Genomic DNA, 24,439 nt, shown 5'->3' on the forward strand with positions numbered 1-24,439 from the left:
TTCCACAGGTGCCTCTGTTATATGTATTCATTTTGGACGCTGATTAAGGAATGATCCTCATTTTGTAAGATGGATATTTCCATGTCACAGTGGCTGAAACACTCTAATCATTACCACACCACCTCATGCTACAAAATCAGACAAAGAGCCGCAACTTTAATCCCACACCGCTGTTAGTACTGACCCCCAGTTCTGGCAAACCATCAACACATTTGCTCTATTTCTCTAACACTCTTTTGCTCCTATAACTATTGACAATCATTAACAAATGTGTCAAAAATCTGTATTTCTGTAAATACGGGCTGAAACTCTCTCTCTATTTCTCTCGTTCATTCTGTTTTCTTACTTTTTCTTGAACTCGTTTTCTTCCTGGACAATGTGCCTGAGGAGCTGTCGTCGGGCTTGGTTAGCCTCTGGCCCTGGAGAGACGCCTAGTTCCTTTAATGGGAACCCTTCAAATATTTGTGCAGATTACATGGATAGAGGGATAGGAGGCTGCACAGCTGGACCGCTGTTTTTATTCCTTATTGATGAAGTAAATGGCAAGCAGAGAAGCTGTGGTCCAAAGTGTGGAAACACTGAGTTGGTGTGTGCTGCTATGCGCTTTGTCTTTAGAGAACCTTATGACAAGATCGCTGGATAGTTAATCCAGAAATTAAACATTTCATCATTTATTAAACCTCATGTTGTTCCAAACTCATATGACTTTCTTAATTTCTTTACAGAATGATAGCCTCAGTTTCCATTCACTGTCATTGCATCTTATTTTCCTTGCAAAGAAAGCGAATGGTGACTGAAGTTGTCATTCTGTCTAACATTTCCTTTTGTGTCCCAACGAAGAAAGAAAAGTCAAAGGAATTTGGAGTAACATAGGAATAAATACATGATGGCTGATAAAGTATCCCTTTATCAGCATTTGATTTTGTCATATTTAGGATACTTTCAATACACTTACAGTTCATGTGGATAATATGTCAAATTAGGCTTTTTGGGTAATTTTCATGTGGTTTATTGATTTTATCTACTAGTGATTGCTATAAACAAGGTCAGGTGAATGCTATTCAGAGTTATTCAAAAATAATAAATAGTTCTGGTTCCCCAAAATATGAAATTAGTCATGTATTTTAATGAAATTCATACTTTATCTGTGAACTCATTATACTTTATGAAGTCAATGCAATGTATTTAATTAAAAGGACACTTTAAGGGCTGGTTCACGCATCCTCAGTGAGTGGTGCTTTTTTGTATTTGCACGCATATTAACAGATTACACCATTCCCACTTTTGGCATTAAGTCTATTTTTGCCACTTAGCTCAGTGGCCCTGGGTGCAGTACAACACTGAAATAATCAGGAGATTATAGAAAAGACACAAAAGCTTATAAAAATTATTCAAACCAAACCTATAGTACACTACAATTTATATGTCTGCATGCATGTAAACTAAATAAAATAACTTATTAAAGGAAATAATTAATAAACTGCGGGACCTTTTGCCATTCTCATATATAGGTGTTCAGTAGACACAACATTAACAAATTATAACCAAGTGTGCTGATATAGATGAAGTGCACGTGACTGCCTGCTGTTGTTCTTGAAGAAGCAATAGCCTCAGCTTATTATGACATAAATAAAGAAAAATGTTTGTAGTAGGACCCTACTTTTTTCTGCTCAGAGGCACAGCTGTTTCTCACGGAAGAGACGTGGCCAATGTTGATCAAATGCTCCTTGCAAGAATCGAACCAGCAATCCATTTACAAGCCCTGTGCTTTAACCACTACACTACTCAATCCCTAAATGTACTGTCAAAGTATTATTTTATTTTACCACAACTTTTTTTGACACCAGATTGTTTCCTTTTGTCTTGAGAAATACATAAGAATTGAATTTGTGTTCTGAGAAGTAACCAGTGGATGCTTAAAATTCAGATACAGGTCCATAGCTATTTTTTTTGTGCAAAACCCATCACAAGGCAGTCTAACAGGTTTCTGTTCTCAGAATCCCTCTTTTCTAGCTTATTTGCTGAGTCATTGCTGTTCCATGAGGCCCTGTAATTTGCCATTAATTGCACTATAGGGAAATGGTTGGTTTTGAACTAGGTCCAAGTATGCAGGGCAGCGAGTATACACTACCTGTCAGAAATGAATCTCCTCTTATTAATTCTTGCCCTCTACCTCTCAATTTCTTGTTGTGTCTTTATGAGACTTCATAGTGCGATATTCCATTAAAAATGCTGGTAGTGAACAGTCAAATAAAGTTATAAAGTTGGAGAGAGTGTGTCTGGCTGTACTCTGCAGATCCAGGAGAGACTGCATGGGGGTGGGATCAGGCCAGCGAGGGTTTATGGGGCATTTGGGAGTAAATAAAGAACTCTCTCTGCCTTTAGCCTCTTTCTTGCTAGTCTTTAGTCATGGTAGATGCCACAAGTAATTGGAAGTGAATTGAAGAAAGGTTTAAATTGGGATTTTGGTGGTGGGGGAACCCTATGATCCAGGGATAGTCTTGGTAGTCGGACAAACTGCTCTCCTCAAAATACTTTTAGGATGTATTTTTATTTTTAATGGAAAATAAGTATATCTAATGAATCATGTTTTCTAAATATCTAAATGTATGGTAGAGATGTAAGGATACATTTATTATTTAATATATTATTAAATGGCGATATATTAACCACTTTATTCTCATAAATCACAAAAAATGTCCAAATTGGTCTAGATAGTACTTGTTATCAGATTGAAAATAAATTAAGTTGTTTGCCCCATCCTCAATGCATGATCCAAACTTAACTTTTTAGCACACTTTTCCACTTTTTACTATATATATTCTATACTGTATACTATATATATATATATATTTAGTGACAAACTATGCCATTAAAACAGCACAGATTTTCCTAAGTATACCTGTGCACATTTTTAAGGTTGTTCGCAAATAGATTGATCTGTACTGTATATTATATTATATAAATAATATTTAATGTAAATAAAAATCTATAATATATAATATATATACAATATATAATTTGTGCTCTTGTGTAACTAAGTACCACTGCGAAAGGTCTTCAATTGAATTTCTGAAGTCAGGCTCATTTGTCTTGTGTAGCTCAATGAGACAGTGAATCTCTGTGCCTGTGTTACGTGGCTGATGCTGGAGACACTTTCTCCATTTTGCCCCAAATAGATCTCAGGTTGCAGGGTCTATTCTGTTTCACAAAGCTAGGCACGTTGTTCTGGGCAACTTAAATCACTGGGCCCTGAGCTGTGGAAAAAGTCTGAGTCATCAGCCTGAAGATCTTCTCTCCAGCAGAACTGCACTCTGGGAGATGGTGTAGACAGCAATGCAGGATGATGCACAGTTTGTCTTCCATAGCCATGTAGTCGCTTGGCAAGCACCCATGAGCAGAAATTCTCACAGGATTCAGCCAAGATATAAAGCCAAGACATACAGCTTGTCAGATGTTGGCTTAACCCTCAGAATTCAGTTCTATTGGGCTTTTTTGTGAATTGTTCCAAAATTGTATTGAATTGATTTCCCTTTGGGTTTTTTATGCATATTCTTAGACTCTGTTTAATTTGATAATGAGTATGTTGGGCTCTGAGAGTAAGCTTATGGTTAGTAACTAGGCTAATGTTGCAGTGCAAGTTCATTATGAAACAGATCTTGTTACTCATTAGCTTGAATGGTAGAGAGATTATGTTGCACTTGTTGTCATGTTCCTTTTAGGAAAGGCCATTGTCACAAATACTTTCTTTGTCTGTTGTTTGTTATACACTACCATTCAAGAGTTTGCAATCACTATTACATTTAAACCTTTATTCACCAAAGTTGCATTGAATTGAACTTATTACATGACTCTCTTGAATACTTCATTCATTGGTCAACACTTCATTCATTGGTTAATTACATCATTCAGCAGCAAAATATATCGGAATAATTACTGTGGTCCTTAGAAACACTGAATCAGTCATCCGTGTCTTACATAGCCGTGCTTGTGTTGTTTCACATGTCGCTTCATGTTCTCAACAAACTAATAAATTAATTTAGACTCATAAATATTTCATGTCCATTTACTTAGTTATATGGTAATTATTAATGTAATAAGTAGGATAATGTACAGCCAGTCATTACCAAAAATGAATCTCAACAGGGTGAATCATGATAAAGGGGTTTATTTTGACTGTACATTATTATCCCTTACAAAGAAAATGTCATGTTTCAAATGGCCAATTCTATAATAGACAAATATTGTATTCTTAAAACTTTCTGTTAATTAAAAAATTATCCACAGCTGTGCAGCATTTGTTTACGGGTCTAACTGTTTGGTGGGGACCCATCTGAATTTTGGGAAGCGTACCAGCAGTATCATACATTATAGGTTTGCGGATGTGAATCTATCAAACACTTCTATCTCTCTTTATCTTTTCTCCTGTATGAGTTTCTGTTTTGTCTACTTTTCTTTACTGTGTTCCTTCTTGTGCATTCAATGTGTTTATCTCCTTTCTGGTAAATAGAGGTTTCAGCCCACCTGGATGCTCCTCTAGAGTTAGTGCAGATCAGGATTGTCGTTGGTTGAACTGTTTTAAAAGAATAGTTTGCCCAAACTTAAACGTCCTGTCATTATTCAGTCACCCATATGTCATTCTTAGTCTGTATGATGTTATCTTCACTATGTGACACAAAATTCCATTCTATGTACTATATATATATATATATATATATATATATATATATATATATATATATATATATATATATATATATATATCAAAGTCATATGATAGCTTTATGTGAGAAACACACTTAAAATTAAGTCATTATTCATTCTCAACTCAAATCTATGTAACGTATTTCACGTCACGATGCTGTGTGTTTACAAGCCATGCGATACCCATACCTTCCACTCTGAACATGCCACACAGCTTCTTATTCAGTCATTTGTCATTACTAGACTGGGCTACTGTAATGCACTCATTACAGGCCTCCCTGCATGTGCAATTAGACCTATGCAAATGATCCAGAATGCAGCAGCACGTCTGGTCTTTAATGAACCAAAGAGAGCGCATGTTACACCACTCTTTGTCTCTCTTCACTGGCTGCCGACTGATGCATATATCAAATTCAAGGCTCTGATGCTGGCATACAGAACAGTCACTGGGTCTGCTCCAGCATACCTAAAATAATTTCTGCAGAGCTACACACCCACTAGAAGCCTGCGGTCTGCTAAGGAACATCGCCTTGTTGTACCAACACAAAGAGGCACCAAAACACTTTCCTGGACTTTCAGCTTCATCATACCACGTTGGTGGAATGACCTTCCCAACTCCATCCATAAAGCTGACTCAAAAAACATCTAAAAACACATCTTTTCCATGAGCACTTAACCAGTCACTAAAAAAATGTCTTGTTGCAATTTAATTTGTTTTGAATGGCACTATTCTGATGCTAGTGAAACTTTGTAATATGTCACTTTTCTTTTAAACATCTCCTTAAGATGATTTGCTTATCAGAATCAGAATCAGAAAAAGCTTTATTGCCAAGTACGTTTTTTACGCATACAAGGAATTTGTTTTGGTGTTGTAGGCGCGTGTCACACATTCTCTAAATATAAGAAAGTTAAAAGAAACAAGTATTAAAATATAAGCAATATAAATATGTATACACAGTATATATTGAAAGTAAGAATACAAATATAAAAGAGCAGTACAGCAGAGTAAGTACAGTGGTATGTTGAGCCAGAGATGGAGAGTGTCAGGGTGGGTAAATGGCCTTGTTGATAAGGCTAGTGGCGGATGGGAAGAAACTGTTCTTGCGGCGTGAGGTTCTTGTACTGATGGACCTCAGCCTTCTGCCAGAGTGTCTCAAAGAGATTGTGGCCGGGGTGGGAGAGATACAATCTTTCCAGCACGCTTCAGGGTCCTGGATACGTACAGGCCCTGGAGCGGCGGCAGATTGCAGTCAATCACCTTCTCTGCAGACCGGATGACACGCTGCAGTCTGCCCTTGTCCTTGGCAGTAGTAGCAGCATACCAGATTGTGATGGAGGATGTGAGGATGGACTTGATGATGGCTGTGTAGAAGTGCACCATCATTGTCTTTGGCAGGTTCAATTTCTTCAGCTGCCGCAGGAAGTACATTCTCTGTTGTGCTTTCACTTGAGGTCCTGGGAGATGATAGATCCCAGGAAGCTGAAATACTCCACATTGTCAATTGTGGAGACACAGAGGGTGACTGTCTTTAGAGCCTTGAGCTCAAGGTTGTTTTGATTGCACCAAGTCACCAGATGGTCAACCTCCCACCTGTAGGCGGACTCGTCACCATCAGAGATGAGTCCGATGAGGGAGGTGTCGTCCGTGAACTTCAGAAGCTTGAAGGACTGGTGACTGGAGGTGCAGCTGTTTGTGTACAGGGAGAAGAGCAGAGGAGAAAGAACGCAGCTCTAGGGGGATCCAGTGCTAATGGTCTGTGAGTCAGAGTCGTGTTTCCCCAGCTTCACATGCTGCTTCCTGTCAGACAGGAAGTCAGTGATACAACTACAGGTGGAGTCACGCACACTTAGCTGGGAGAGCTTCTCCTGGAGCAGAGCCGAGATGATGGTGTTATAAGCAGAGCTGAAATCCACAAACAGGATCCTGGCGTAGGTTCCTGTGTAGTCCAGGTGCTGAAGGATGTAGTGGAGGGCCAAGTTGACTGCATCATCTACAGACCTGTTGGCTCTGTATGCAAACTGCAGGGGGTCCAGGAGGGGGTCGGTGATGTCTTTGAGGTGTGAAAGCACAAGGAGCTCAAAGGACTTCATAACCACAGAGGTCAGGGCAACGGGTCTGAAGACCTGTGGTACTTGACTTCTTGGGAACAGAGATGATAGTTGAGGACTTGAGGCAGGCTGGCACGTGACATGTCTCCAGTGAGGTTTTGAAAATGTCTGTGAACACTGGAGACAGCTGATCAGCGCAGTGCTTCAAGCTGGATGGGGAGATAGCATCCGGTCCAGCAGCTTTCCGGGGGTTCTGTCTCCTGAAGAGTTTGCTGACGTCCCTCTCATGGATGGAAAGAGGCTTCACTGAGGTCGGTGAGGGGGTGGAGGGGGGTACCTTTAAGGTGGGCATTGGTGGGGGTGCCCAGGCCCCTGCTGAGGTGGGGGAGGTGGAGGTGATGCACTGTAGCTGGAGCTGTTGGAAGGTGTCATGTGGTATGGTTTCAGGACGGTCCCTTTGTTGGGAGGTGTCGTGGGGAACAGTTACAAGACTGTCCCTTTGTCTTTCAAAGCGGCAGTAGAACTTGTTCAGGTCATTGGCTAGGCGTCAGTCGTTGATGGCCTGGGGGGCTTTAGGCTTGTAGTTGGTGATCTGCCTGAGCCCTTTCCAGACAGACGCAGAGTCGTTGGCTGAGAGCTGGTGTTGGAGCTTCTCAGAGTACCGTTGTTTAGCCTCTTTCACTGCCTTACTAAACTTTGTCTTTGTCCCTACTCCTGAAGCTCCTGAAGGCCTCTTCCTTATCAAACCTTAACCTTCTGAATTTGGCTGTAAACCAGGGTTTGTCATTGTTGTAACTCACCCTGGTGCGTGATGGAACACAGCAGTCCTCACAGAAGCTGATATATGACGTTACAGCCTCTGTGTACTCATCTAGACTGTTTGTAGCAAACCTGAACATGTCCCAGTCAGTAGAGTCAAAACACATCTGGACATCCTCCACAGCCTCACTGGTCCACTTCCTTGATTTCCTCACTACAGGTTTGCAGAGCTTTCATTTCTGCCTGTACGCAGGAATCAGGTAGACCACGACATGGTCAGAGTGTCCCAGTGCCGCACGGGTGACGGCATGATAAGCATCCCTGACTGTGGTGTAACAGTTATCCAGAATGTTCTCCTCTCTGGTGGGGCATTTAATAAACTGTCTGAATTTAGGGAGTTCATGAGTGAGGTTTCCTATGTTAAAGTCACCAAGGACAATAACTAAATAACTCCGGGTTGATCCACTCCACACACAATATCTGGTCGGCGAGCATGCGCTGTGCGACCTGCATGTTGGCCCACAGCGGGATGTAAACACCGACCAGAATGAATGAAGCAAACTCACGGGGTGAATAAAAAGGCTTACAGTTTATGATGAAAGATTCCAGGTCAACAGTGCTGCTGGATCACTGTCACATCGTTACACCAACAGCTGTTGATGTAAAAACAGATTCCTCCACCTTTAGTTTTGCCGGAAAGTTCCATGTCTCTGTCCGCTCTGTACATTTGGAAGCCTGCCAGCTGCAGCGCAGATTCCGGTATTAATCCACAAAGCCACGTCTCCGTGAAGCGCAAAACAGTAGATGAAGAAAAGTCCCTGTTTTTCCCCAACAGCAGTTGTAATTCCTCCAGTTTGTTGGGCATTGAACACACGTTAGAGAGAAATATTCCCGGAAACGGTGTGCGTAATCCTCGCTGGCGAAGACGGACAAGCGCACCAGCCCATTTCCCTCTCCTTCAGCGTTTCACTGCGTGAGCAAAGGTGAGCGCACCTTTGACCAGAATGTCCAAAATTTCCAGTGTAGGGAGAAGAAAAGTATGTCCTCTGGTGTTGTTCTCCTGATGTTGACGAGCTCATCTCTGGTGAAAGAGCTCCAGGTACCATCGCAAAAAACAGAGTTAAAACACAAAACAAAACAAAACAACGTGCACACACACACACCGAGGTGACCGTCTGCGGCGCCATCTTTTTTTATGTTTCCTCTTTTGTAAGTCGCTTTGGATAAAAGCATCTGCCAAATGAATAAATGTAAATGTAAGTGAAATTTTTGAGGTTTGATGTCCAACCTGTGCCATATTGAATCTGAGGGAATAATGACTTTATTTCAGTCTGTTCCTTAAACAAAATGTGAACGTTTCCTACCCATCTTCAGCCGTCTCCATCTCCAGTGCAGCTGCATTTCATTCCATTGTGTGTATTTACTGAAATATATTCATGAGACAAACAGCTCCTCTGTTCATCAGGCCTTTTAATCTAAGGAAGTGGGAGGTTGGGTCTGTGACCACACTCATCCATCACTCTTTATATGGATGCCGTGACCTACATGTCATTTCCACCACCACATCTGCTCTCGGGGTCAGGGAGCACGGATGCTGTGCATGTGCCCTCCCTCTCCACACTGGCCCCTTTTCCACAAACAGGGCTCTCCTCTACCCTCTCAAACTATTCTGAGTCTGGTAATTTATTTGCACATGCTGTCAGGTTTTGGGTGCAGAGAGAAGCGAGGACTCAAGCGCAGAGTTAACTAAAATGGGCTAAAACAACCCCAAAGGGGGGAAATAAAATTATAGTCCTGGTGATCTGCTGTTGGTCCGGGCTGAAGAGAATACCTCAAAGGTAGTGTGGCACCACACAACAGGAACAAATAGGATCAGACTGACTGGAAACAACCTAAACAGGGATTACATCCACAGCGAACTGGCACGTGACAGAAAACACAGGGAGGTTAAATAGGGAAGGAAATGAGGATGGTAACGAATGTAACGTGGGAAGGTAGGTGAATCAATTGAACTATTAACAAGGAAACAAGGGCAGGGTCTAGACAAGAGACAGGAGAGTACATGGCAAACAAACCTGACAGAAGCCATGTGCTCACACCAAACACGATGACGAGACAGTAGAGGACATTTCAAAGAAAACCATCATTGACCAATTGCTCAAACAAAAGAGCACATGGCAAAAGAGCTGAAACTAAAGCCGTGCGCTAAGACAAGATATGGAGCATGAGTATCCGGATACTGACTCAGAAACAAAACTGAACAAGACCGAGGAGTCAGGATCCAGACACCATGCACCGAACATGAAAACTGGATGGAAGAGCACACGGCAAGGAATAAAACACCAAATCTATGCGCTCACACAAAAAAACACAGAACATGAATGTCAGGATCCTGTCACCACAATGAAAATAATTGACAAGGTATCAGGACCCTGACACATACAGTCTGTGTCATTTTAGCAACCTATTCAAAAAATGTATTATGCAAATTAGGTAATGGTGCAAAAACACCCAACACAATCTGTACTGAACTCAATTTGCAGAGCACGATTCCCTTAGTTTTTGAGTCAAACTTAAGGGTATAAATAAAGACTCTAAGACTTTGAATGGGATTTGGGGCAGCACCCCTCGATTTAGATCGCATGCAGAGAACAGTGTGTGGAGTAGTCTTTGCTGAAGCACACTTTAACCTGGTGGGATAATTTACGAGGTTCACCTCTGATCATTCAACAAAATAAGTGATTTGTTCACAAGAACTTCTCATCTGTGTCCTCCATTGAACTGTGGTGACAGACTGACAGAATAAGCCAAGAACCCACGCAAAAGTGCTTGGTAAGAACCGTGAAGTGTTCGTTGTGATGTTACGCTCATAGCTCCCCCATAAACCAAGCATTGCACCTTTCTTGCTGCATGTCTGGATATATATGGGTTATGTCCTTAATTTCCATCATTTGAATTACTGGTCACAAGAAAATATACACAAACTTTTACATACAATTCTATTGCTTGCCTTCTGTAGGCATTAAATGAATGTTTCAGGTTCAATACATGTTAATCACGATTGACAGCATTTGTGGCATAATGCTGATTAATACTGTCGATTGAGCTTAACTTGCATTGAACCCGGAATATTCCTTTAATAGTGCAATGTTAATTGAGTTTTGTGAATGATGCGGAATATTTAACCTTTTCACACATTTTCTACTGCACTGATGGATCCCCCAGTGCAAGTTCTTTAAAACATGCTGTAATTTAAAAAATGTCACCTTGAGACAAATTTTCTAGAAAATGGAGGCTTGTTTGGTTGAAAAGAATGACAATGACTGAATTAAAATTCTATTACAATTTACTTACCATTGTGTTCTTCCAGACCCAAATGTTTCACCTGACTTTCTTTCTTATGCGGAACACAAAAGGAAAAATATTTATAAATATCTCAGCCCATCTTTTCAATACATTTTTGCACTAGGCTAAACTACACAAGATATCGCAAATGAAAAATGGCTTCAATTTCTAATTGTTTTTTTTCACCAAAGCCTCGTGTATGTCTTCAGAAGACTTGGAATATGATGCACAAGATGCATGTACAACTTTAATTATATACATGTACATTTTGTAGCTTTAAAATCACTGCAAAGTCACTATCAACATTTGTATGTTTTCTTTTGTGTTGCCCATAACAAAACAAAAATGTCATACAGGTTTGGAACAACATGAGGGTGAGTAAGTTATGACCAGAATGAAAATATCTGAGTGCACTGAAATATTGCATGTAAAATAAGTACAACTGTTTTGTGAAGTCTCCCTCCCCTTGAGTGTTTTAAACTAGCAGGAAGTCACAGGAAGTTGGCTGGGTGTGTACTGTCTTCTGCAGCTCAAAGCCACACATGACACTGGTCCCTCAATACCATATAGCTTAACTAACCTGACCTATGTAACACAAAGCATCAGGCTACTGATGTAAACAGAGGTGCTGCAGAAGTTTTGCTTTCATGAATGCTTTTCATATGTAGTATATAAATAAAGCCTGATTGTTTTATGCTGTAGCAAAATACTGCCCCATACTGTATATGGAGATTTATATGTAATTTGAGGAGACTAATACTTAATAATGTATGTATTATTTGTGATCGTGTTAATCACAACATTAGTATGTGTAAGTGGAGCTTACTTCACTCATCCCTTCACCATTTTTTAAATATAAAAAGTTATAGAGATATTTAGAATGTTTAGAATATTTACAGTTTTAGAAATATTATTTGGATTATTTTCATTAAATACTCTATCAGATGATAAAATAATACTACTTTGATATATATCATAGTCCTGAAAGGTTATCATATTAATGTACCATGGTATTTACATGGTAATCAAAGATAATGATTAGATTACAATGGGTAAACTACTACTTTAATTACAAAAAGGCTTATTGAAGTCTATATATTTGTAAGGAATAACTGTGTTTTGTTCAATGATATAGACATAACAACAGTAACATTGTCCTGTTAATATTACATTTTCATTAGAGTTTCTGAATGATGATCACTTATTTTTGTTTGTTCCTCAGGAGGGGAAAGAAACACAGTATTGTGCTGAGAACACAGCTGTCTGTCAGAGTTCATGCCTGCATAGGTGAGTAACAATATGTTGTTTCGCCACATTGAAAGAAAACATATTCCACTCTATCTTCAGGCATGTACATTTCTGGATTAGTGTGGCATGTCAAGTTGTATCATATTCTTTAGAAATGATTGTCTCATTTGATGCTTGTTAAACTGATAGATGTGTGAATTATACTGAAGCTCTTGCCAGATTTGTGTGGTAAAGTTTTCCTGTTTCATTTTGGCCCTCCCGCACCAACTTTTATGATCTTTTTTAAACATTTTCCATGCTTGATTTCTCAATTAATACAAAACAGCTAATGCAGCAATGTTAAATGAATGCCAGAAAAGTGGTTTTGAGAAAAAAAATCTAACTTTGATTTAATCATTTTGCAGTTTAGAGCAATCAAATTCCATTTAGTCTATATAGGACATTTTATGGTTGGACAGTACATCAATGACTGTAGTAACTATTGTATATTGGCAGAGACATTAACATGGTAAATGTGTTTTGTAAGGGAATATACTGTAAGCCTAAATAAATAAGATTGTAGCATACATTGCAGATGTAATGTGTAGGCATACATTAGATTGTATAGTTACTGTATATTCATTTGCAGTCTCACTATAAACTATAAACATACACTACAATCTCATGTCACTAAACCATGTTGACAGAATGAGGCTTTGTTACCTTCTCAAGCTTTATCCCAGATTAACATCTGTGTCATTGCATAGTAGCAGGATGGCAGTGACTGTTTCTGGATCACAGAGGATTAAGTGTAACAGACAACACCTTCAAGACCCATCAAGCATAAAAAAAAATAGTATAGCCTCTCTGGAAGCGTAGTATGCATGAAGCTCACATTAGGGGCTAATGTTACCTTTGTGATTCATAGTCTCTGCCTTAGACAGGACACCCACACCTGATGCATTTTGCAAATTAACACGGCAAGAGATTTTTCAAAATGGTAAGATCCAATCAGATTGGCTGGCTTTGTGCAATTTGCATGAGTTGAGGTGCCAGTGTACAGATTTTATCAGCCCACCGGGAAGCAAATTTGGGTTTACATGTTCCCAGACTGCTACAATGTGCGCTTCTGAAGAAGAATTATTTGCTGAGTCTTTCAGTCTTTGTTTGAGACACTTTGCAAGCTAATGAAATGAGGACATCTATATTCTTAATATTTGTTTAGCTGTATCTGGTTTACGATTTACTAAGTGTTCTGCCCCTAAATGTCAAATAAAATTGAAATGTTGTTGGTCATCAATGCCTAAAAAACGCCTTCTAGTCAGTAAAACTTTTTTTATTTTTAAATGGGCTGTTCTTGGCTGGAATAAGCAGTGATGTGGAGCATACTTTTTTACCCATAGTCAAAAGTCTGGCTATGTGAGACTAGGTGACTCACTGTCGTTGTCTGCAGGAACCTGTAGTCAGTGGTTAAGACAAGTGTCTGTCTGTATAGCAAGCAGTATAGGCTAAACTTAGTGGTAAGATGCACTGCAGCCAAGGACACGTGGCTTGTACTGTTTTCCCTCTCCAAACTGCAGGGGAACATATGGCTAACCATCAGCCTGCAAAAGCCATTAAGTTCAGAACTGCCAGATTTTAATTTGTACTTTTTGCAAAAGTGTTATTTAAGGGTACCAGGGGCAAAAATTGCCCCAAGAATTAAATGGAGTTATCTCTCTCTAAACTGATCCTGCATACCTGGTGGAAACTCCAAAGATATAGGGCTTGTTATGTCCAAAAATAAAGGTTCTTGAAACTGTTGGCAAGGTCTAAGAATCTGTTGAGATAAATGTTATGAACCAGACCTGCTCAGACATTTCCATTTATATTGTTTTCTCTTTCATTTAAAGCCTTTCTTTCAAAATTTAAGAGAGTCAAGAAAGAGGGCAGACCACAAGACCCTCTTGTAACAAAACCTTCCGAGAAGCTATACAGATCAACAGCTCTGAATGTTTGCATCCAAACATGGCATTGATTTATGTCTTGATAACATACTTTGAGTGACTATGTTGTTTGTCTTCTGTAGAATCAATGTTCCATAGCCAGATTATCTACCATTTATGCCCTTATGGAAAACACAGTTTGATAAGGGAACCATGCTCTACACGTTGCTTTCCCTCTTTACAGGTTGTTGAATATTTTACTGCTATTCTATCCCACTCTGTATCCTCAGGGATAGATCACAATGGTTGACTAGTTGTCCAATAACCAACTCATCAACTAGTGAGTTTATCTAAATTAGATAAATAGAACAGCCTAATTATTCAGGACTTCCCTATACAGTTAAAAATTGTTAAGTAGAAAAAAAAATACAAATAAGAATCTGTAATTTATTCACCCTCATATCATTCCAAACCTGTATGGAATTTTCTGTGGAACACAAAAGTTTATGCTTGAGAGAATGAAATAATATGCAGTGAAAGTGAATGGTGACCAAGGTTTGGCAAGTTACTCAAAAAGGTAATCCACGAAAGATGACATTACTTATCTAAAAATCACAGAAAACATCTGCCAAACAAATTTAAAGTAATGTCCATATTTCCTCCATGTTCATTGTTGCACACCTGTCATACACTTTTCAACTTACTTTTCCTTACAATGACTTGTTAGGGGGCTCTTCAACTGTCACAGAAATCCAAACAGACGTATATATAAACATAATTAATTCTTCTATATAAATAATATTATTTTATTAATAAGTGCAATATGTAATGTACTTAAAAGTAACTAACTGTAATATGATCAAGAATTTCAAATGTAATGTGTTACACTCCTTTTTTAATGAAAGTAATTAGATTACATTAAATACAGTAGATACTTTGTAATCAGATTTCACCCATCACTGATGGTGAGTGAGGCTAACATTTACCATTACAACTCTTTTTGTGTGCTACAAAAGAAAGAAAGCCATACGGGTTTGGACATGAACATGAAAGTGAGCAAATTATGACAGAATGTTCATTTTTGGGGAACTCTACCTTTAAACTGATTAGTTGACTAGTCATTAAAAAATAAACAGTTTTGAACATCTCTACCAGGTCCTGGCCTGATCCAGGCTGCATTCTTTGTAGCAATGATGGGATCACTTTTCTGACCAGCTGTGTGTTTATGTGATTGAATCAATCTGGGTCTGGGTCAAAGGTGGGACCTGTATGTGGGTGGTAGGGGATGGGTGAGACTTTTTCTTTCTCTCTCTAAGCGGATGACCCAAGATGACAGCTGCTTGTCTTCAGGCTTAGAGTGTTTCACAGTTTGTGTGTTTATGACAGAGAGGGAAAGATACAGAGAGATGCATGGACTTACCATAAACATTGTCCATCTGTAGTATGTAGGTTAATTTCCCAATGTCTGGCTCTGCTTTTGATCACACATTTACCTCTAGCTTGATGAAAGGAACAAATTCAAAACCACTATGCTGTAGCTATTCATATCAGGCTTCTGCGCTCCACACTGCTATAAATCAACTCACCAGAGTGAACTGTCAACAGGGCTGATGACACAAAGCCATGAGAACTATTCCTGTGCTTGTCTGGGTTCATTAGTAGAATCTGTAGCACTTGTGCATTTAAGACTGATTAATCATTTCCGTGTCCATGCTAACTGCTTGATTAAATGACACTGCTGTCTGTAGTATCATTGGCAATTATAAGTGTCAAGTGTATAAGGATGTTTTTACCTTGGATCTTTTGGTGCATACCCGAGCCCATTTGACGTCAAAATTTGTTTGGTTGAAATGAAAGTGAACTGAATTTTGTTTTACACTAAAGCTTCTTGTCAATCCATTTTTATTGACCACTTTGACTGTTTAATTCACAATAGAACTTCTGATGACAGCAAAATCATGCAATGACTGTAAGTTCCTCACTTTCTTTTTAGAACAAACATGCAAGTATTTGCTAAATCAATATTTGACATAATGTAATGTAAACATTATGTAAGTGATGTGAATACACTCGGTAAAAAAAAACTGTATTACTGTTTGCACAGATGTTAAAAGTTTCCTATTCTCATTTACTAGCAAGTCCTTATATGCCATTTTCATGGGCGTGGATTATGATTATTGTAAATGAATGTGCACTCTATAGACCATTTCAAGAATGTAAGCAAAAACAATTGAATTAGAATGGTCCAAACATATTTCCGAATCCTTTCATCGTCTCATTTTCAAGGTAAGTCAGCCCACTCGGCGGCTGTATTTGGAACGCTCTTTGTCGGTTTGGGCAGATATTTTTCTAAGTAAACAAACATCATGACAGTGCAGCTCCTATCTACTTGAATGGGGACAGACCAAAATCTCTAAAATGGTTGGTCAAGATTACGCAAAAAAAATAAACATATTTCAAATAAGAAATTAAATTGTATCGGTCTGTGGCACGTGTGGCAACGACTTCATTAAAACAGCCCGGCCTCAATGTGTGCTCCAATCTATCAATGTGGCGTCGCATCTATCTCGCTGTAGACCCTTAACGCTCTGTTCCTGGACCCGTGAAGACGGCAGCAGGTAGAGACTGGTCTCCCTCTCCCGAGAAGAGGCGCGTGCTGTGTTTAAAGGCAGCGGTGATGAGGCTGTATTTGTTTTCGTTGACTGTTGGCTGCCGTTGGGCGTTCCAATTTCTTCCATTGATTTTAATAGAAGTGGCCCGTCTCTGCTAAATGATCTCTGTTACTATCAGGAAATGTTCGCGGAACAGTAACGTCACTTGACGTCACCAATGAACAGTCCTTGAAATGGTCTATTTACGGATGTTTGGAATTCACATACACACGTTTTACTAACAAACACGGGTAATACATAGCATTTGTGAATCCGACTTTTTTCATACATTTACAAAAGTTTCATGAATCAGGCCCATAGAGTCATGATCCTGTGAAATATCATGAATTCATATTCAAATTTGAAGGACTAATTAGGGTTTTAGGTTCCTGGTGCTACGTCAATATGTCTCTGGCATTTGTATTTTGTGAATTGGAAATTGATCTGGCATGAAGGTTAGTAGGTTAGAAAGTGATTATGTAACAGTCAAGGCAGTGTATTAGAACATGGTTGATATACTCATCACACCAATAAATTGACTAAAAGATCTGGTCTTAAGTTATCAGTTAAGTTTGAGCTGTTGTTGTCATTGAGTTAGAAGGGTGATAGCCTTGCTTCCTGTGGGCTGGTTCAATTTGTGCCTTTATTTAAAAAAATCTGGCATCTGTAGTTCTAGAGTAGGGAAAAGATGGATCCTGACTGGAACGTTTCCTGGAGGCTACACAATGGTGGAACAAACACAAACTGTAAAGTCTGTCTTTCTGATTAATAAAGTCAGAAAATAAGAGTGGCAGTCACCATCTTGTTATTCCATTAGAGATGCCTTGACTCCTTGGATTTTATGTGTGTCTTGCTCTGTTTCAAAAAGTAGTCAGCTGCCTATAGAGCCAGTATTTTAAGGCATTACAAGTACAATTGCGACACGAAGGCTGTTCCAAAAAGTGGTAATCTTAATTCTCCCTCTCTATCTCTTCCTCCCTTCGCAGCTGATTAAAGTATTTGTGTAGCTTATCTTCAAATTACAAATCTATGATCATCCCAAATTAAACAGGATTTCCTGAATGAAGAGGCTTAACGTGCAAGTGTTAAACATCGGAGGAAGCTGCGTATAAATATTCTGCTTATTCCCTTGTTGGACATAAACACATGAATGATGAGTCTTTTAGGCCCTTGTATGTAATGCCTGTCATTTAGCACATTTGCGGAGAACCTCAGCAGTCAATGGCAGTGAGATTTAGCGGTGTGGTAATGTACAAAACATAGCTCATGGTTGCTACAGCAGTTGTGAAAAGCAACAACCTACATCAGATGGCTAATTTTTAGAGCCCAGAAACCAGTGCTGCCTGCGGGTCTTTCTGTCAGGGCATAATCCAGATGCCTTAATCATAGTAATTTACTCGCACAAACATTTGGCTGCAGAGAAGATGCTCACTGAGCTGATTCAAAGCCTGGGCTCTGGTGCTCTTGGCTTCTGCTGGATGAGCTAATGGTTTATGAGAGTTTGCAGGTCTGTTGTAGCTCTTGACACCATTGTTGTTATACAGTAGTTTTGAATTGAGTTATTTCAATTGTATTTTCAATTTACCCCATCCAACCAAAGTTTTGTTTTGGTTTAGTTTTTATTCTAGTTTTAGTATTTTAGGGCTGCCAAAGTTAATGCATTACCTGCTATGATTTAACTATCTTTAACAGTGTTGCATTTCAAAGTTTAAGGGCCTTTTAGTGTTAGTGCAATTTTATAATGTGTGTATTTGTGGTGATTTAAAATGTTGTCAGTTTTTATAATGTTTACATTTTTACTTTAGTTAATAAAAGTTTTTAATTTAGTTTTAATTTTAGTTTTTGTTTAACTTTACAGCGATTTGCTATAAACAACGTCTCTGGGAGTCAGGAATATATTTTGTCTGAATGGGCCAGACTCCTGATTAAAATCTACGATACCTACGTGTGGTCCCAATAAAACCAGTACCCATTTATTACCATTAGCCCTCACTGCAAATGAAGGCATAATGAATTTTCTAACATGTGAAATAAATCTAAGGTAATAATGGTCTCGCTCTGTGGTTCTGGGGACATTAGTTACAAGCAGAACCGTAAACAGCCATTCCCTGATTGTGAGGTAAACTAAACTGCCTGAGTTTTCACTAATGATCTCAGCCAATAGTTCTACCACCCCCCAGTCCCTACACAAATGTAATATTTAAAAGCACATTGTGGTTATAGCCAAATTGTAGACATAAATTAACTGAGGTTGGGATTGTTTACTTGGTTTTGTGAGTTTACAGGGCAAATCACTAAACTAGGTCTGGGTTTTGTATAATGTACTGTACATTGAAGGATAATACAGTACTTTATAAGCCACAGAATGCATCATATTCTGTTAAGAGCTGTAGGATGCTTTATGTTGTTAGTTTGTTCGAGTTTTTTAATGGCCAATGTCAATATATAGAGATTTTGTGCATGTATTAATACTAGTGCTGTCAGTTAAATACAATGTTTAATCGCAATTAATCGCATAATCTTTTGGAGTGTATAGAAATTAATCACAGATTTTGAATGTGCTCAAATTTAACTGTTAATATACTACTTTTCCTGTCCAAATGCATTTATTTCCTTCTCAGGAAAGAAAAAACAACAATAATTATTTATTGACATTTTCCAAACAAGCCTTCCACAATATAAAGATAGAAATGCGCTAAAATAGCAACAATCAAGTAACATTAATCTTTTCCCAGAGTGGGAGGTTGACTAATTGAAATAACTAAATCTCTTTAATGCTCATTCTCCACAATATTAATCAGCTGGCAGACTGTGGCTATCTGCTTTGCCACAGCAATCGTGAAGCCATGTCACAATTGATTCACGTCAAGCACTGCTTTGAAATCTACATGAAAAGTGCATGCAGATAAATGTCTCATTCTACGTTTTGGTGATAGTTAAGACTTGACGTGATTATGTAGTAATTAAAATGCACCTTACATAGGCTGAAAAATAGTTTTGGTCACAGGTCTCATCTGGCCTTGTTTTGTACAATAAATAGAGCTTGTCTCTCCATCATTTTAGCACTAAAACGGAAGCAATGTTGTGTGTGTGTTGTGGTGCGTGCGTCAGTGTAATGAAGGGGGGACATATCACAGAGGTTCCGCCCTTCTAACCAGCGTTTATGCTGTTTTATGCTATATTAACCGTAAATGCATTAATTACAATTAAGAAAAATTAACACATTAACTTTTTAATTAATCGCATGTGTTAACACGTTTATTTTGACAGCTCTAATTAATACAATTTACAATTTTTTTTTTATAATTTTAAGCTAGCAAATGTTGTTTAATGGAGTGGAGGTGGTGTAGTGGTCTAAACACTAAACTGTTAATCAGAAGGTCGCTGGTTCGATCCCCACAGCCACCGCCATTGTGTCCTTGAGCAAGGCACTTAACTCCAGGTTGCTCCAGGGGGATTGTCCCTGTAATAAGTGCTCTGTAAGTCGCTTTGGATAAAAGCGTCTGCCAAATGCATAAATGTAAATGTAAATGTTTAATCAAAATTCACTTAACATTATTTGAAGTTCTTCTATCTGTATTTCAGCTAATACAGCATGATTATTATCGACAAAGGCAGTAATCTCAAAATGCCAAATTTCCACATATTTATTTTTTTTCCCAATAATGATCGATCTTATGAACCTGTGTTATTTTTACATGCATTTCTCAAAACTGCACTTAACATGAACGTGCAAGGATGCAATTTAAGTGCTTCTTAAGAGATTCGCTGTCCGTGCGACAGTGCAGAAATGTGAATGTATTGTGCTACTCATCATTGTAACTTTATTATATTTGTGCGTAACTTTATCTCGCTAATATTTCTTAAATAATTGACCTAATTAATTACATATTTAAATATTGTTATACAATAATTATGTACAGATCAATCTTTTTCTTTTACACAATCTGCTTCCATAATCAGGCGTGCATGTGTAATATTTCATTTTCACACATTTCTGTCAATACGAAAGCTTCCATTATTAGTGAAGACAGTGGAGTCCCTGTATTATTATCCTGCTAATTACAAGCATTCATTAAATATTACAAGGGTCACCATGTTATCATGCAGCGCAAAATAAGGAGACGTTTAGAAGATGTGCTTTAGGGACATTCACCATTAAAGCGGAGGTCTGCTCTTTACTCCCAAAATTGATAATGGTGACAGCAATCCTGCATGTGTGGTGATGCACAACTTTTTTTCTTCTCTTTCTGATTTTAATTTATACTGTTGTCTGCATCAATCTTGTATCAATCAATCTGTATTCATCCATTTATATAGACTATCTATTTTATGCATTTCGTTATTATTATTATTATTTTATTTATTTATTTGTATTTTTTTTCTTCCGTTTTCTCCCCAATGAAATACCCAATTCCCAATGTGCTCTTAAGTCCTCGTGGTAGCGTAGTGACTCGCCTCAATCTGGGTGGCAGAGGACGAACAGTTTCCTCCATGTCTTAGACCATCAACCCGCATGTCTTATCATGTTGCTTGTTGAGTCCGTTACCATGGAGACATAGTGCGTGTGGAGGCTTCACGCTATTCTTCATGGCATCCAGGCACAACTCAACTGAACCACATTATAGTGACCACGAGGAGGTTACCTCATTTGACTCAACCCTCCCTAGCAACCGGCCAATTTGGTTGCTTAGGAAGCCTGACTGGAGTCAATCAGCATGCCCTGGATTTTAAATCATGACTCCAGGATTGGTAGTCAGCATCAATTCTCGCTGAGCTACCCAGGCGCCCTGACATCCTGATATTAAAGTTTTAGCATAAAGTGTAGCTATAGGTAAGTAGTGTAAGAAGTGTAATTTCGTGTTTGTCCTGCAGGTGTTTGCATAAGTCTATGTGCTTCCGTTGCTCTTAGTGCTGTAGAAGTACTCCAGAGCACTCATAAATCTACAAGTATTTTCAAGTACTACTTAAGTTATGATGCTTTTGTGAAACAAGGCCCTGGCTGATGCAAACTTTGCTGGTGAAGCTGCTTGACCAGCATCATTTTGGTGTTGCTGCTGGTTAAGTTAGTCAAGAAGCCTTAGTGTAACACCAGCTTCCAAAACACCACATATTTTTGTGACCCACTAAACTGTCAGCAGTGTACTCTATGATATTGTATGATCTCTATGATACAGTGAATGCTATCTAAACTTTCAATAATTCACGGTGTGTTTCCAAACAGTAAAGGTAGGTAAAAGCAGGAAAATATAATGACCTAAACTGATCAGGTTGACAGCTTTTATATTGATAAAATATGTAGCTTGAATGCACTCAGTCAGTCAATCAGTTTAGATATCATTTTCTGGCAAATGCATTTATGTAAATGTACTTTTACATTGACCCTTTTGTAGCTCTTGAAAGTGAATGTCTTTCAAATTGTGACTGCTGTGTTGATTACCACAGACATATAGATAGAACATGTGTAACAATGGGCAGATTATGTCCTTTATTAGACAACAGTCGGGGAAGCAGATACTTAAAAACAGTTAAATGATGACAGACACATATAACGGGTGTATTGCCTGTCCGCACGCACGCACACACACAGCATCTCCACCAAGCCATCTGGTTTCTATTGTAACCCCCTCCTTCACAGCTTAAAGAGGAAAAGATTAAAACTGTCTACATGTTCATCCGTGGAGGTATTTTTATCTGAACGTTCAGCAGTAACTGGGCTCACTGGTCTCCATTCACTCGCTTTCTCTCCCTCCCTCTTTTACACAGTTTTTTTCTCCCCCCTATCATTTCTGTCAGTTTGGACTAAACATCCTCTCGTTGGACCTTTTAGTCTCCTTAGCACTAATTGTAATTCTTATTTTGTCAATCCTGACTTAAAAACACACTGTAAACAACATTACGGCTGGAGTTCAAATAGAGAGGCAGTCTAAAGTCTCTACAATGGGCCAGTGGCATCTTGTCACTCTATTTTTGTGGTAATCAACAATATACTACAAATGCTGTCAAATGAGATAATATTGTATTGAATCCGGAATATCTCTTTATACATTTTCAACTTGACTAATCAATTTAGGTCATGTTGAAATTACATGAAAATGACATGTTAAGAGAGTAAAAACATGTCTTTTATTAACTCGTATTTACATAGTTAAAATCACTATATTTTAAGATAGCTCTGACTTCTTCCTTGACCTTTGTGATGTCAACCAAAACAACTAAAATGTAAAAACAACCCAAATGGCATTGGCTTCAATAGTTAGTTTGTTTGGTAGCAATCTCTTTTGATTATATTATAGCAAACATTATCTTGTGTGTTTTCTTTGTTCTTCAGTATTTTGCATGAGGTAAATTTAAACAAATGACGTAAACAGAATAGAAAAATAGAGTTGTCATCCTGTAGTTATGGTAAATCCGACACAACATGAATGAAGCGTTAGTATATTTTTGAGGATTCAAAATTGTGTTTGTTGATCTTCAAATTCCTCTTCTATTCCAGTAGATATGACAAATGATAAGTAATTACAGCTATTCCTTTTTGGAGTTTCACAGGTGTAGGCATCTTGTCCTTGGCAGTTTACCAAGATAAAATCACCGACTGCTGCAGGATTAGTATAATTATCCTGACATTAGAAATGGAATTTTCCATGATTAACCCAAAAAATTTGATTACTTGTGAAATTGTGCAAAGATCATCCACCTGTTTAATTATATCCTCTGATGTTGAAAGCCTGTTACGGGAAGTCACATTTTCCTTCACATTTATAATATAATGACTGGGCATTAAAGGCTGTGCATCAGTGGGAGTGGCTATGAAAATACTGTAGATATTTCAGAATAGTTTGGACACAATACTATAGTGATAGCATGGCATTTGGATATCATGAGGCCTACTTGAGCTTGGGATGTGAGAAAAGTCTCAATTTAATGACTAAATACCATAGACCACTTTTTTTACTGGTTTCTCTCTCTCTCTCTCTCTCTCTCTCTCTCTCTCTCTCTCTCTCTCTCTCTCTCTAACCCAAAAAGACATTGTAATTAAAGTATAGCTAGATGTTTAAGCCTAATTCTTAATCAATGAGCTCTCTTTATTATATTGTTGAGAAAGCTGAAATAAGATGAATGCTATGTATATGATGAATGTCCAAATTTGGGAGGTTTTTCTCTGTTAAGCACACCTGGCTTTGGGAGCACGATTGGAGAGTTCTGTTGATTTCCTGTTGCCTCATGGCAGAAGGATAGATTCGTAAAATGTCCTTGTGCTTCAGTTGCTAGGCATCACCTTCATCTACAGTACCTCTCTAAGGCTTGGCTACACTTAAACACTAAATGTCAGTTTATACCACATCTAATGCAACCAAATAAAAATAAAAGATACAAGTTGACCAACAATTGTTAGCACAAATGTCCAATGCCAATTTTTCTTAATTATTTGAAAAAGTTTGCATAACTGAATTAATTGATTGACACTTAATAAAATAGAAAAGTGATACATGTAAGGGATAGTGTACATCCGCTTTATATCAGGGTTTATTTTGTGATAATAACTGATTACATTACACCACTTATTACATGGCTACTAACAATATAATTAATTAAATGGTTATTAAATATTGATTTGCATTTAAATTATGTGAGAAGAAATAAATTCCTGAAGAACTGAAATCTACTTCTTGTTTGTGTCTGAGTTCTGTTGGCGTTTATTTTGTTAAATATTATGACTCCTCATTATTATTAATATGCCAAATAAATAAATAGACACAAAACATTGATTTGAGTTGA

The 24,439-nt window shown here is 38.2% G+C and overlaps 1 protein-coding gene across 1 annotated transcript in view; it reads left to right on the forward strand.

Moving 5' to 3' along the window:
* Positions 1-24,439, forward strand: part of LOC127658133 (FH1/FH2 domain-containing protein 3-like) — a 261,461-nt gene that overhangs the window by 29,269 nt on the left and 207,753 nt on the right. The window contains 1 exon segment of the mRNA XM_052147251.1: positions 12,080-12,144. Within this exon segment, the coding sequence (XP_052003211.1) occupies positions 12,080-12,144 (65 nt within the window).

Source organism: Xyrauchen texanus, chromosome 17, assembly GCF_025860055.1.
Source record: "Xyrauchen texanus isolate HMW12.3.18 chromosome 17, RBS_HiC_50CHRs, whole genome shotgun sequence".
Classification (NCBI taxonomy): Eukaryota; Metazoa; Chordata; class Actinopteri; order Cypriniformes; family Catostomidae; genus Xyrauchen; species Xyrauchen texanus.